The 14,770-nt window shown below is 37.3% G+C and overlaps 1 protein-coding gene, 1 long non-coding RNA gene and 1 pseudogene across 3 annotated transcripts; 1 reads left to right on the forward strand and 2 right to left on the reverse strand.

The window, feature by feature from the left end:
* Nucleotides 1-1,597: 1,597 nt before the first annotated feature.
* On the reverse strand, nucleotides 1,598-3,349 carry LOC145596098 (uncharacterized). Of its 2 annotated transcripts, XR_014103073.1 has the most exons (4): nucleotides 3,071-3,349; nucleotides 2,753-2,800; nucleotides 2,205-2,365; nucleotides 1,598-1,865 (listed from the first exon to the last, which is right to left on the reverse strand). It is a non-coding gene; the product is annotated as an uncharacterized LOC145596098 (long non-coding RNA). The 2 variants fall into 2 exon arrangements; XR_014103072.1 differs by lacking the exon at nucleotides 3,071-3,349 and having other exon boundaries at nucleotides 2,753-2,951.
* A 671-nt stretch (nucleotides 3,350-4,020) lies between these two features.
* Nucleotides 4,021-5,886, reverse strand: LOC145595453 (uncharacterized; annotated as a pseudogene).
* A 2,021-nt stretch (nucleotides 5,887-7,907) lies between these two features.
* On the forward strand, nucleotides 7,908-10,536 carry LOC145594066 (uncharacterized). Its single transcript, XM_081650410.1, has 5 exons — nucleotides 7,908-8,036; nucleotides 8,898-9,195; nucleotides 9,292-9,589; nucleotides 9,722-9,915; nucleotides 10,004-10,536. The coding sequence occupies exons 1-5, from the start codon at nucleotides 7,908-7,910 to the stop codon at nucleotides 10,534-10,536; spliced, it is 1,452 nt and encodes a 483-aa protein (XP_081506536.1).
* Nucleotides 10,537-14,770: the final 4,234 nt, after the last annotated feature.

Genomic DNA, 14,770 nt, shown 5'->3' on the forward strand with positions numbered 1-14,770 from the left:
GTTCGCCACAACCAAACATATAATCCATTTCACATTACATTTCATTTTCAAATTTCTTGTCAAAACTTAGGCAATCAATCAAATAACCTCCAAATCATGAAATCAATCTATACCTAATTTCAATTACTGCATAACCTAATACTTCAATCAACACAATAATCTTCCTATGTACTTAAATACAACAAATTTGAAAAAATAAAACCCCATTTTTTTTTAAAAAAAAATGAGCCTCTATACCTTCCAGTTCTTCTACCTTTTCCTTCAGCTCTTCATTGATTTCTTCCATCTTTCTCTTGGATTCAGGATTCCTTCCCATATGTTCCATAACTGGAGTAGCTCCTTTCAATTGTATTCTTGCCTCTGGTCAATCTGTTTTTCCAAATCAATGATTTGATAGAGTTATGAGAAAGAGAATGTTGGAAAGCTTAAATTATATTGATGTGATTTCATGAGTATATATAGTACTTGAGTAAGTAATATAATACAACTAGATACATCAGAGTACTTATCTAGGTACATTAGCTAAGAATAAGGGATATATTTGACTATCAACCTAAAGAGTAAATCAAGGGATTGCTAATTATAAACAATATTAATAAATATGATTTGATCAAATCCTTCTCACGCCCCTCGCAAGATGAACGGCCAAAGGGAAAGTACAATCTTGTAAAATGAAATGTTCTTCTTGATTGTTGATTGCCACTTCTAGATGTTGGTGGTTCTTCAATTGAGAGTTGTACGTACCAAATTGGGAGTTAAAAGTGTGTGTGTGTTTTTTTTTTTTTTTTTTTTGAAAGAGGAATTGCATGCTTGGAGCAGGGTAGGAGTCTTTGGAGGGGAAGAGGGGAATTGAGATATAGAGGAAGGATGAGAATTTGATCATTTTGATCATTTTTTTTAATTTTCTTGTGAAGCGCCTCCTATCCCCTCTTGAAATCAGTGTATATATAGTGTACGAGTAGTGATAGACCACTACCAGGTATGGGCTCGTTGGGTCCATACCAGAGGCAAAAATGTAATTTTACGTATTACCTACCCATGTTGTAAAAATGCAGTCTCTCTCTACTCAATAACAGTATACAAATTAAGAATAATAGTATACAACCCAAGAATAACAGTACACAAACCAATAATAACAATATAGAAATTAATAATAACTGAGCACCGACAAACAGGCACTGTCGTCAATTTCGACCGACCTTAACGGATTCCAGCATAGAACTCACCGATTTCCAACATAGAACTCACCGATTTTAATGGCTATAGCCATAAGTTTGTGTCTTTCGTTTTTGGATTACGTTTTATTGGGTGGTTTCCGGTGATTTTTAACGGAGGTAGTTGCGTGTTTTTGAATTTCGACCAAGGTAGTAGCTGGTGGGGTGAGTTTCTTGCTGTAGGAGGTGAAGGTGTGGTGGGCGGAGGTTTGGTCGACAATGGGAGCTATCCATGGAGGTGGGTAAAGGATTTAAGGGAGGAAGAAGATGACGAGGAAAGGGAAAAAAAAAGGAAAAGAAAAAAATTGAAAAAAATTATATTGTGGTATTGGATAGTATTGCCCATACCTGGTAGTGGGTAATACTTACTCTATAGTGTACAAAGTAGGTTAGCACAGTAAGTATTCATCATGAAATTGAAGGTATAACTTTTACTCAAACTTAACAAATAAAAAACCAAAATCTTACAGAGTCCTAGTGATTATGGAGGCATGGTCCCTTGTATTAGAGAGCATCAAAAATCAATAGAGAAGGACAAAGAACAATACATCAACATCTTGTTCATCCACAAGAAAGTGTTATTCATCAACCAAATATTAAAACCCTCTTGCTGCCATGAGAGACTTGAAGTTTGGTCATCTTGCTGCAATGCTTGCAAACACACACCCAAAGCAAATCAACACAAAAGCATAAAATCAACACTATTCAGCAGTTAAAAAGGGTTAGGTCTCAAAGAATTTATCTTGACATCCATTCAGAGCTATGTTAGAGTTGTTCATATGGCAATGATATAGCTAATGCACACAGAATTAGCAATTCTAGACAGAGATTTAGAATACAAACAACCAATTTTAGGAAATAAGTTGGTAGGGTAGGATTTAAGCATGAAAGGTTGAGGCGAGTCATAAACATTGTAGCTAGAATTTTGATCTAATCTAAAGAGATGGAGAAAGACAGAACAAGGACAATATAGATATACAGCTTACTGACCTACAGCTGTTTGATGTGATGCATCGGCTTCCTTCAATCGATCGAGCCCCCATCCCATATCCTCTACTTGGGGACGACAAGAACCAGATGAAAACCTCTTGTGAACAATGACCATGCTAGGCAGCTTGGCAAAACTGAGGGGGTGTTCCAAACTCGAGATTCTGAAATTGGGTTAATAACACAATAAACAATACAATTACAAAATTAATAACACAATAATCAAGCTCTAAAACAGCATGAAAGTATATTTAACTTTTTTAAAAAAATAAAAAAAATTAAAAATAAAATATTAACCTCAAACAAGAACTCAACATCATTCTCCACCTACACTCCTACGGTACCCATAAAATAAGCACTTAAGCTATAGGCGCAATCGCACAAAATATACTCAAATAGAAATAGAGTAATCAACACACATAAAAGTTACAATGTTTTATTTGGGGAGTCTGAATTCTAAGCATGTGACATCAATTTTCAGTTCTTGAAGAATGAGCAACATAAGCACACCAAAAAATTGTAGTACAATTCAAAAAAAGATGAATATCTACCAGTCATTTTGTGTAGCCTCAAACTGTTTCCAAAGCTCATCGTCCTAGCTGAAAAATAAAACGATGAAAAGAACGAAAGATTAAAATAAAAAATTAAGAAAATGGAAACGAAATTAGGGGTTGACCCTATTAAATCCAGAGGAAACCCCAAAAAACGGCGACTTCAAAACCATAGGTAGGCTGGTAGGGAGCTTGAAGACGAAAACCCCAAACAAATCATCAACAAACACATAATAGATTCTAGGAATTAGTAGTATTGGTCCAATTAAGGCTTAAAATAGATTCTAGGAATTAGTAGTATTGGTCAAAGATGGTGACCTGTTAATATTGAGTTCATTTGCACCGCCTTCTAGTTGATCAAAAGCTTCTATTCTAGGTGACAATGAATCCACTGATGCATCCTCTTTGACTTCAACCCTCACTGTGACAATGTAGCCAGCGTACCTCAGATTTACAGAGCCTAAACTGCTGATATCCTGCAACAAAAGCAAAAAGTTCAGTTAGCCACTTATCTCAGCTTGCCAACAGATCCAAGCTCATAAAACTGTGAATTTCTCATACATGAGCAGCAGTGTTCGAATTGAAGAAAGATAAAGAATGAAAACCTCTTGTTCGGAAAGAGGCTTGTACTACATAAGCTGACCAATCTGCGAGTTGGAAACTTCGACCCAAATCGACGAAGGAAGGAGAGAGAAAAAGGAGGTACTGTATGAGAGAATACAGATGATTCGAGGGGTGAGAGAAGGCCAAAGGAGAGAGAAAGCACTGAGTTTCTAAGCTGACAACTCCATGTGCAAAAAATTGAGGGTAAAAAGGGAAGGACAGCATTCAGCACTGAATGAATATGTGTTTTTTTAAAAAATAATTAAACTATGTGATATTAATTGTGCTTTGTTAAAAAAAATAAAAGAATACTGAGTTAGAATTTGAGTCTAATTTAGGAAATCTTGATCAGAGTTGGATTAAAAGTCTAGTTATAAATTACATACAAGACAAGTTTTGCAGCATCCAATTCGAATTCCGCCTGTTTCATCACTCACCAAGTGATCACCTCCTTTCCATCAAAATAAACCAACTATTTTATTCTATCATTAGCGCAAGGCTCACAAATATGGAAACAAGTAAATCAAATGAATTCTGCTTTCTAAACAACAAACCAAAGCTAAAGATGCTGATCTCAGTTTTAAAAGTTTCAATTTTAGACAGGATAAGAAGCATCAAACCTTAGGACAATGCACAGCACAACAGCTTTGACTTTATTCCACAGAGTACCTTCAAGGCCTTATGGAGGACATAGCAACATAGATGACTTTGTTTGTAAAATATACAAATCAGATAGATTCAGCTGATAAACTTCTGTAGCAGGTCCTTGTTTGAGTCACTTAAGTTATCAGAAGACAAGAGACCAACAAACAATGACAAAGTGTCTGCATCAGTTTTGAATCCTTTTCCAACCATAAGATCACAATAATATAATGCTTTTGATAAGTCATGATTGAGTATATAGCCTCTGATTATTGTATTATAGGTAACATCATTAGGGGGGCAACCATCTTCCTCCATTATCCTCAACACTCGAGTAGCTTCACTCATGAGCCCTTTCTTGCAGAAGCCTTTAGCCAGTATACTGTATGTTTTCACATTAGGTTGCAGACTTTTTGTTACAAGATCTGAAAAGAACTTTGCTGCATCTTCAAGTTGTCCAGCCTCACACAAGTTATCTATTAGGATATTATAGATGACAATGTTTGGCTTAACACCATTATCCTCCATATCTTCAAGTAATTTTACAGCCTCGTCAAGCTGAGCACTTTTGCAAAGGCTGTCAAGCAAGGAGGCATAGGTTACAACATCTGGAGCAATTCCATGATCCCGCATTTCCTTGAACAGCTTATGCGCATGTGGGAGTCTATTAGCTTTGCACAGCCCATCGATAAGAAACAACATCAGGGGCTATCCCTTTCCGAAACATCTCATGGAATATGGTTAAGGCCTTGTCCATGTTTTTCGCCTTGCAATATCCATTTATTAAAGTGTTGAAACTTACGAGGCTAGGTTCACAACCATTTTTGGTCATGAGATCAAGAAGGTTCTCTGCATCTTCCATCTGACCGCACAAGCAATAACCATCAAGTAATGCACTTAAGTAAGGATGTTTGGAGGCACACCTCTCTCAATCATATGCTTTAGAATGGACTGTGCTTGATCAACACAACCATCTTTACAAAACATGTCAACCAGTATGTTGTAGGTCTTAACATCTGATGCTATGTTGCTCTTTAACATCTCAGTCAACACACGCTGAGCCTCATCCCCACGGCTAGAATTGTAGAGTCCTCGAATCAAAGTATTATAAGTGACAACATTGGGTTTAATGCCCTGAGTTTTCATGGAGGAGAACAGGTCTAGGGCCTGTTGTAACAACCTGTCCTTACAAAGACTATCAATAATAGTGTTGTATATAACAACGTCAGGCTTAAAATGAGCAGATTGAATTTTCTTAAGAAAAGCGAGAGCAGACGCATTGTCGCCAATCCTATAAAGCCCTTTGACAATAGTATTATAGGTAACAATGGAGGGTTGGAAACCAAGCTTGACAATTTTATTCAACAAAGAAGCAGCTTGGGGTAGCTTATCGGAGTGAATATAGCCATTAATCAAAGTGTTAAAAATGACACAATCAAGGGGATACCCAAGCTTAAGTATTTTACCCAGGATAGAAAACCCGAAATCAATACGACACAAATGACAGTAGCAATTGGCAAGAATACCAACAGAATGCATATCGGGTATAATACCTAACAATTCAAGCTGCCTGAAGAGCGAGATAACGGTGGAATGAGGTTGAAGGCGTTTCAATTTGACAATAGCAGTAAATAACTGATTGAAATAGATAACAGAAGGAAGAGGGCGCAAATTAATCATTTGATTATATAGAGAAAGGGGGGATTTGAGATATGCAAACCCTAATTTGGATTGTTCAGTAATTGAAGTTAGAAACAATTGACGATCTTGGAAAGAAGAGAAAAGTCGAAAATGGGAAAGAAAAGAAGGGGAAAAAGATATACCGCCATTAGAGAAGAAAGCAGAAGCTTTAGAAGAAAACATTATCCCTGAGTTTCTCGCAATCTTGGGTCTCCTACTCCACTTTGTTGCTTTGACAGCCTTTTGGCGAGTATTGAGTAGGATTTAGGAAATGCACTTTCAGGCTTTCAGCCCCCCTCACAGCTCTGTGTTCTGTTATACACCTGTTTTAGGAAGTGCATTCTTACAGAAAAATAGTTTTTGGGCTCAGGCGATAACCCGGATTATTACATGTAATTTATAATTTAACTAGTGTTTAGGCCCGGGCGATGCCCCGGGTAATTTCATAGGATTAATTATTAATATACATTTTGAATTATGACTCAATTTTTTTGTAATTAAAGTTTTAATTCATATTATCACTCGCTATATTAATATTATGTAATATAAAGATAACATCAAAGTATTGTATAGCTTGGTGGTAAGACATAAGGTTGCGTGTTCGAATCTTGGTTAGAACATTTTTTTAATTATAAGTGTATGGTTGTGGCAAGTGGGTAATGTGGCATAATGAGAATGTGATTAGCTGACATGGCGTTGATGTGGCATATTGAGAATTTGATTGGATGACGTGGCGTAATAAAGCGGACTACGTGGCACATAAAGTTTCTTAGGAACGCTTTTTAATATATTAGCTTAGAAGGCTACATAGTCAATTTTACTGTAAGTGGTTTGGGGTTCAAATCCTCTTATCTTCATATTTTTAATATTTAGTGATGACGTGGCATGTTGTAATCAATGTTGGGTAGTTGACGTGGCGTCATCAAGTGTTTGTGAACTGACGTGGCGTCATAAATTGTTAATGAAGTAACGCGGAGTAATTTGGAAGAGTCTACGTGGCGCATGGACGTTTTTATAAACGCCTTTATGTGCCACGTGTGCCACGTCACTACTCAATATCTACGCCTTTCGGAAACACCACATGCCTTACCATCTTAACTACCAATTATTTATGTTCTATTCTTCCACATAAATGCATCGATCCAAACTCAAAAACAAAGAGGCACATATTATTCTTTATATTTTCTTCTATATTCAACATTACATTCCAAATTAGTAATACTTCAAACACTTTATTAAAAAAAAAACGAAAAGAAATTACTCAAAGTAACATCTCGCGGCAACGCCCGGGTGACACACTAGTTATGTCATTATATATGTGAATCGCTATTCGTCGCTCCCATTTTACATAGTAACGCTCCCATTTTGACTTGAATGGACAAGTATGCCCTTCATCGAAATTGTAATATAAAAAGAGGACTTTGTTCCCTTCATGCACATTTTACCTACTATCGGTCCCCTCAAAGTAGTACACTGTAAATCCCGAGCACATCGGTCCCCACAACTTCAAACCAAATCGGTCCCCACGACCACCTTAAATATTTTTTTTTAAAAAAAACATTTAAATCATCAAGTTTTTTCCGACGGATCTAGGATAATGGACGGCTGGGACGACTGGGAAGTTCGTACGCCGGAGAATGCGTCGCAACATTCTGTAAGTTTTTTTTTTTTTTTTTTTATTTTCTGAAAACGGGACATCCGCCCAAAATTTCCGGATGTACCATGGAGGATCCGGAAATTTTAGGCGGATCCTCCATGGTACATCCGGATATTTTGGGCGGATGTCCCATTTCCTTTTTTTTTTTTTTTTTTTTTTTAAAAAAAAAAAAAAAAAAAAATTAGTTATTATTTTATTTTATTTTATTATTGTTGTTGTAATTTTATTTTATTTTATTATTGTTGTTGTAATTTTATTTTATTTTATTATTGTTGTTGTAATTTTGTGTTTTTGATAATTTCAATAATTAGTAATAATGTTATTATTGTTATTTAATTGTTGTTGTTGTTATTAGTAGTCATATTAGTAATTTTATTATTTGAAACCTTATTATTATTATTATTGTTATTGTTATTGTTGTTATTATTATTGTTGTTATTATTATTATTATTATTATTATTATTATTATTATTGGTAGTATGAGTGTTGTTAATAGTATTAGTTATTTTACTAAATAATAAAATTAGTTGTAATAATGACATAAACCGTTGTTTTGTTTAATTTTTATAGGATATGGAATCTGAAGACGGCGGTGACGATGTGAATTATAGTGGGAATTTCGTCATGGATACGTTCTTTCCAACGTTTGAGGATGCAGTTACATGGGCGGATGCTGTTTCCATTAATTTGGGATTTATTTTGGTGAAATCGTCTTATAACAAAACCAGAGATGGTCGGCCGTATCGATATTTGAGATGTGATCGGTCACGGAGGAGCAAGCCGAGAGATTTGGAGAACGCGATACGGTAGGACACAAAAACCAAAGCTAATGGTTGCCCTTTCTACATCAAGATATATTATGAAGTCAGCACTGGTAGTTGGAAGATCCGGGCAAAAAACGATCACACCGGGACACATAACCACGCAATGGTTGTGTACCAAGAGGGTCATCGTAAAGTGAGCGGATTGAGTCCGGGTGCAAAACAGGTTGTGCGTGATATGACAAAGTCCAAGGTTGCGCCCCGTAACATCATGGCCACTATTGCAGAGCAATTTCCTGACGATCATCCAAACATCAGGCACATTTACAATTGCCGGAATGATTTCAGGATGGAGATGTCCGAAGGAAGAGGAGTTGTTCAGCAATTTCTTCATTTGGCGAGAGAGAGTAAGTACATTTACTGGGTCATGGCCGATGATCTCGACGTGTTGCAACATGCATTTATGGTGCACCCGATCACAGTCAACATACTCCGCACATACCCACATGTCATAGGTATGGATTCTACTTACAAGACCAATCGATATGGGATGCCGTTCTTTGAGATAGTAAGTGTGACACCGACAAACCAGAATTTTCTAGTTGGTTATGTTTTCATGCGCGACGAGTGCACCACTAGCTATCGGTGGGTGTTGCAGAGATTAAGGGAGTTGATTGGGTTTGATAAAGAGCCATCGGTATTTTTGTCAGACCGTGAACTTGGCCTATGTGCGGCTTTGAGAGAAGTGTTTCCAGGGACGTCACATTTACTATGTCGATGGCACATTAACAAAGATGTGCAGGCAAAGGTGACGAAGTTGTTCAAAAACAAGAAGATAGGTGCTAGTTTTAAAAATGGCAAATGGAAACATATCATGGATGCAACAACCGAGGCGGAGTATGATCGTGCTGTCACTAGCATGAAAGTAAAGTGGGGAAGTTTTCCGAAAGTGATTGAGTATGTTGAGAGAACATGGCTTTGTCATAAAACCAAATTTGTGAAATATTGGACGAACCAAATTCTTCACTTTGGTAACATCAACAACTGTAGAGTTGAGAGCCAACATTCAACTGTGAAGATGTGGTTTGAATCGTCCACAGGTTAGTTGTTTTACTGTATTAGTTGTTGTGGTTATTTTGTAGTTGTAATTATAATAAAAAAATTATAATGTATTTACTAATCTGGATCAATGACAGGTTCTTTGGATACCGTAAGGGCCCGAGTTAATTGTCATATCGGTAATCAAATCATTGAGATTCGAAATAAGTTGGAGGAATCAAGATCTAAAATTAGTGAGTTGTATAGACAGTTGCCGTTGTCACGTATAAACGGCAAAGTGTCTCGACATTGCTTGAAAGAACTTCATGAGGAGACGAAAAGGATGCGGGATTTGAGTTACCAGGTTTATGACCGTTGTGGATGTGCTATGCGAGTCACCCATGGTTTACCATGTGCTTGCCAGATACACGAGTTGATAGTTGCACAAACAGGCTTGTACACCAGCCAAATTCATTCTTTCTGGAAGACTTTGGTTATTGGTGATGGTGTTAACATTCCGGAGTTTGTTAACGATTCGACCGAGGAGGCTGCACATTTTCGTTCCCTGGTTGATGAAGTCATGGAAAGTGATCCTGCTGTACGTCGAAATGTGACTCGCATCATTGAAGAGGAGCTGCATCCGGATCAAACACACCTTCAGCAACCACATGTGAACCTCAACGTTCGTGGTCGACGGAGGAACAATGACACCAGGCGTGATCGAAGTTATTTTGAGCATGTGGACCGTCAATACACTCAACGTGGTGGTGACCAAGAACCAGGTAATAGTAACTTCGATTTATTTTTGAAATTAAATGAATTGGTCCTTTGTAGATTTACTAATAACTGACTTTTTATTATGTGCGGCAGATCCAAATGACATTAATCAGTGCAGGTACTTGAACCTGCTTCCAGGCCCAATGTTGCCGTACATTACTTCATGGAAGGATGTTATTGGTGACGGGAACTGTGGCTTTCGTTGTGTGGCCGACTTCTTTTTTGGTGATCAGGCGCAGTGGTTTGATGCTCGGGAAACAATAGCGAACGAGATCGCCGGTCATCCCGACTTGTACGAACGGATTTACGGGCAAGGACGACTATGGATGAACATCGAGCGTATTCTATGGGATGGTGGGGATGTTGGGGAGAGGCATTGGATGGTAACCATTCAAGATTTATTTCCTATTGCTACTTGGTTCAATGCAAGGGTGATTTGTCTAGGTGTAGGACTAGTGCCAATATGCTACTACCCATGCATCACAGTGTTACCACTGAGGGCTCGGAACGGGGTCCGGACACCGAGTCGAGAGTTCGTGATTGCTACAGTTGGTGGATCACATTTCATCCGTCTTGACCTAACACCTGATTCACCTCTCCCGCGCGATCGCCCGTTGGTGGACTGAGCACCATGAGGCTAGTGTCGATGGATGGGACCAACAATATGAAAGTAGAAGGAACATGTGGGATGCATTAGTTAGATAGTTTGTAATGTATTTCGATTAGCTTTGAACATTTGTAGATATTTTAATTTGAAATCTAGATTTTAATGTACTTTAACTACGCTGTTTAAAGTCTAACATTAAGGTCTAACATTACATGCCACAAAAAAAAAAAAAAAAATGTCCAGCTCTGTTTTTACATCCCTTGAGATCTAAAAAACAAAGTAATAATAAGCAGTTCAAACAAGTAATAAAGCAGTTCAAATGACTAAACAACAATCTACATCCCCATTTTTGACTTCCAATCAAATAAAAGCTGCTCAGTCAATGCCTTGGTCTCATGCGACATGTGAGGATACTCCGCCAATGCTCTTTGGTGAATCTCCATGGACCGACTCATCCACTGCAAATCAAACAAAAATATATTAAATAAAAAACAATTATTATTCGTCAATCTTAATAGTACAATAAGCACAAAAACTTACATAATCAGTGTTAGTCCGCTCTGGAAGGTTGCTTGTAACTCCTGAACCTGGAGATACCCGAGGGTGAGAAAACCTATACAGCCACTGCATGTAACCTGACAAAACTGTAGGAGCTCCAGCAACGAGTCTGGTGAGGGCACCAAATACTAAACTGTGGGACGCGCCAGGGACAAACCTCTTCCACATCACATCTGTCATCTCGGTCGGAAAGTCTACCCGGTACATCTTCAAGTTAGTCGGCCTCTTGGCCTTCTCTGGCCTGATAATGTCACGTGGAATCCCTTGCACGAATCCAAGCTGTCGAACAACTCTGTCGGGCATGTACGGCTCAATGATGTTACGGTACCGGATGCAGCCAATGAATAAAGTGGAGGGGACTCGTTCCCCAGGATCAACTCCGTACGGTAGCCAGTTCACCTCCCGCTCAGTCAGCGCATCAATTCTAGTACGAAATGCTAATAGGCGCTCCAAGTTCTTGCTAGGACATCCCGCGCCAACATCCCAAACAGACGCACGAGGAATATTAAGGTCCCTCGTCAAGGTACCCTGCTGAGGCCGAAAGCACGGAAAGTACTCGTAAATCCACGCTTGCAGCAGCGTCAGACATCCAGCGATCGAATCAGCACCTTTCCGTGATGCCGTGCCCAATTGCCGATACAAATAAGCTAGTGCAGCTATGCCCCATGCGTACTCGTTAATAGGGACATCTTCATAACATAGCTCGTGGAGGAAGGAAGGATGTGTACGGTTACCACTCTTGTCTACAAACAATGTACCTCCAAGAACTAACCACACGTACGCATTATACTGATCACCCCACTCTCTCTCAACCTCCAATGTCGACTCCAAAATCTTATCAGTCAACACCCCACTACCCTGCCAAATCGTCTTCGTGCCGCAAATCTCAGACAAATCATCCGGAGTCATATCCATGGTAACCGAGCAAGCGTCTCGTAGCACGTCCGTGCTAGGTGTAGTGGTGACCATCTGCCCATGAACACGTAGCCCGAGAATGTTGTACACATCGTGCAACATGATCGTGATCTCCCCAAATGGCATATGAAATGTGTTTGTATCTGGCTGCCATCTCTCAACAAATGCAGAAATCAACGGCCAATCAAGTCTTTTGAACATAAGCCCGGGTAAGTGAGACAACCAACTGGCATCAATCGACTGTTGGTTCTCCGCTGATTGACGACCTCGCCACCTAACCAGATCAGCACACAACTTTGTCCTACTCAAACACCGCAAAACACTACGCTCCTGCTCCGCCCATATATATCGGGCCACGTGACCGCCAAAACTAGGGATAACAGTCCCATCCTCGGGACCACCCGGCATCGGCTCCTGCACTAACCATGTCTCTGCAGAGCTAGTAGTAGGCTGACTTGATCCACTACCAACAAATCTCCCATACTGACCCCTATATACCATATGATAATCCTGAGGGCTCGATTCTTCATCCTGGTCATCAGCATGACTACCCAAGTCTTCGTCGTCTTTGTCAGATGATATTGGTGCTCTACCAGCCGAATACACAGGCCGACTACTACCCGACTGTTGGTCTCCCGACCAACCACTAGTAGACCCGTATTGTTGCTCGGGCTGTGACGGTGCTGAACGAGAAGACTGTCTCCTAACTGACGCATTCAAACGTCGTGATATTGCATGACGAGCACCAGAACCCTCGATCTACAATAAACAAGTACACACCATTAAAAATATAGTTAAAAATAAAAATAACAACAACAATAATAATCAGAATAATAATAATAAAAATAACAACAACAACAATAGTAATGATAATCATAATAAGAACATAAGTAACAACAACAACAATAATAATGACAATAACAACAACAACAACAACAACAACAACAATAATAATAATAATAATTTTGCAATGTACTTTTAATATAATACATATAACAATACTAATCATAACGTTTTTTTTTTTAAAAAAAAACAAGAATACTAATAATAACAACAATAACAATAATCACAACAACAACACCAATAATCATACAATAATAATAATAATAATGATAAAAATAATAATAATATTAATGATAAAAATAATAATAATAATAATAATAATAATAAAAAAAACATAATAATAAAAAAATAAAATAATAATAATAATAAAAATAATAAAAATAATAACAACAACAACAAAAAATAAAATTAACAACAACAACAATAATATTAACAACAATAATAATCCTAATCATAATAATCATACAATAATAATAATAATAATGATAAAAATAATAATAATAATAATATTAATGATAAAAATAATAATAATAATAATAAAAAAAACATAATAATAAAAAAATAAAATAATAATAATAAAAATAAAAATAATAAAAATAATAACAACAACAACAACAAAAAATAAAATTAACAACAACAACAATAATATTAACAACAATAATAATCCTAATCATAATAACAACAATTCAATAATCACGCAAAAAAAAAAAAAACGAATTTCAGAGGCTTCCGCCTGAAATTTCCGGAAGAACCTAGGAAGATCCGCCTGAAATTTCCGGATCCTCCTAGGTACTTTCGGAAAAATCAGGCGGGTCCTGACTTCCGCCCAGATTTTCCGGATGTACCTTGGAGGATCCGGAAATTCCAGGCGGATCCTCCCTGGTTCATCCGGAAAAAAAGGCGGAAGTCCCAATTTAAATTTTTTTTTTTTTCGTAAGCTTACCTGGTCGCCGCCGCCGCCGCCGCCGACTCTTCCGCCGCCGTTCCCTCCACCGTCGCCGAAGCCCCTTCCTCCGTGTGTGATCCTAATTCGCCGCTAATTACCCATCTTTTTTTGTGTATGTTCTTGTTGTTTTTTGGTTGATGATTGTTGAATTTTTTTTTTTTAAAACAATTTAAATTTCAGATTTTGAATTTTAAGTTTTTAAGAGAGTTTGGAGTAAGAGAGATGGTGAATATGGTGAGGGAGTGAGCATGTGATGTGTTGAGTGAAAAAACTGTGTTTATATATTAAGGGTAAAATTGGAATTTCATTCTAAAAATGGGAGCGTTACCCTGTAAATTGGGAGCGACGAATAACAACACCCTTATATATACATGGCAAAATTGAAATATTGAATATGTAGTAAAAGCAAATATTTTATAAAATTAATGCACACATCACGTGCATAGAATGCTAGCTGTTTTACACGGATTATGTGAAGTAGCTACATATCATATTTTGTGAATGAACAAATATTAACGGTTTTTTTTTTCATGAGATAAAAGTTAAAAAAGAGAAAAGAGTTTAACTTCTAATTCATCTGAGTCTAAATTTGTATCTACATTGTATGTATGTGTTTAAAAAAGGTTGTACAATATAATTATCTCTAACAATATAATACACTCTATGAAACTAGGTTATATATCTAGAGGACTAAAGTGCATACTGCATAAATTATCCCAGGAACATATCCACATAACGTTAATGCCAAGCATATCCAAAACTCGGTCTACACGAAAATAAGAAAAGCATGGTTAAATTTAATATGTTAGAAATAAGATAAAATAATTAAATTTTGTTATAAAATAAATCAAATAAAAATAGAATTGTTTTCTATTGAAATATGATCGAAACTAAAAAAAAATTAAAAAAAATTGAGAGGTATAATAAGAATGTTTAAACAAAAAAATACAAAAAGAGAATACAAAGGGTGAAAGGGAGAGAAAAATACTTG

Source organism: Chenopodium album, chromosome 19 (assembly GCF_948465745.1).
Source record: "Chenopodium album chromosome 19, dcCheAlbu1.1, whole genome shotgun sequence".
NCBI lineage: Eukaryota > Viridiplantae > Streptophyta > Magnoliopsida > Caryophyllales > Amaranthaceae > Chenopodium > Chenopodium album.

Coding starts and splice junctions, on each gene's coding strand:
- LOC145594066 (XM_081650410.1), top strand. CDS start 7,908: ATGGAATCTGAAGACGGCGGTGACGATGTGAATTATAGTGGGAATTTC. Junction 9,196..9,291: donor GTGGTTTGAATCGTCCACAG/GTTAGTTGTTTT, acceptor GATCAATGACAG/GTTCTTTGGATACCGTAAGG. Junction 9,916..10,003: donor TGGTGGTGACCAAGAACCAG/GTAATAGTAACT, acceptor TATGTGCGGCAG/ATCCAAATGACATTAATCAG.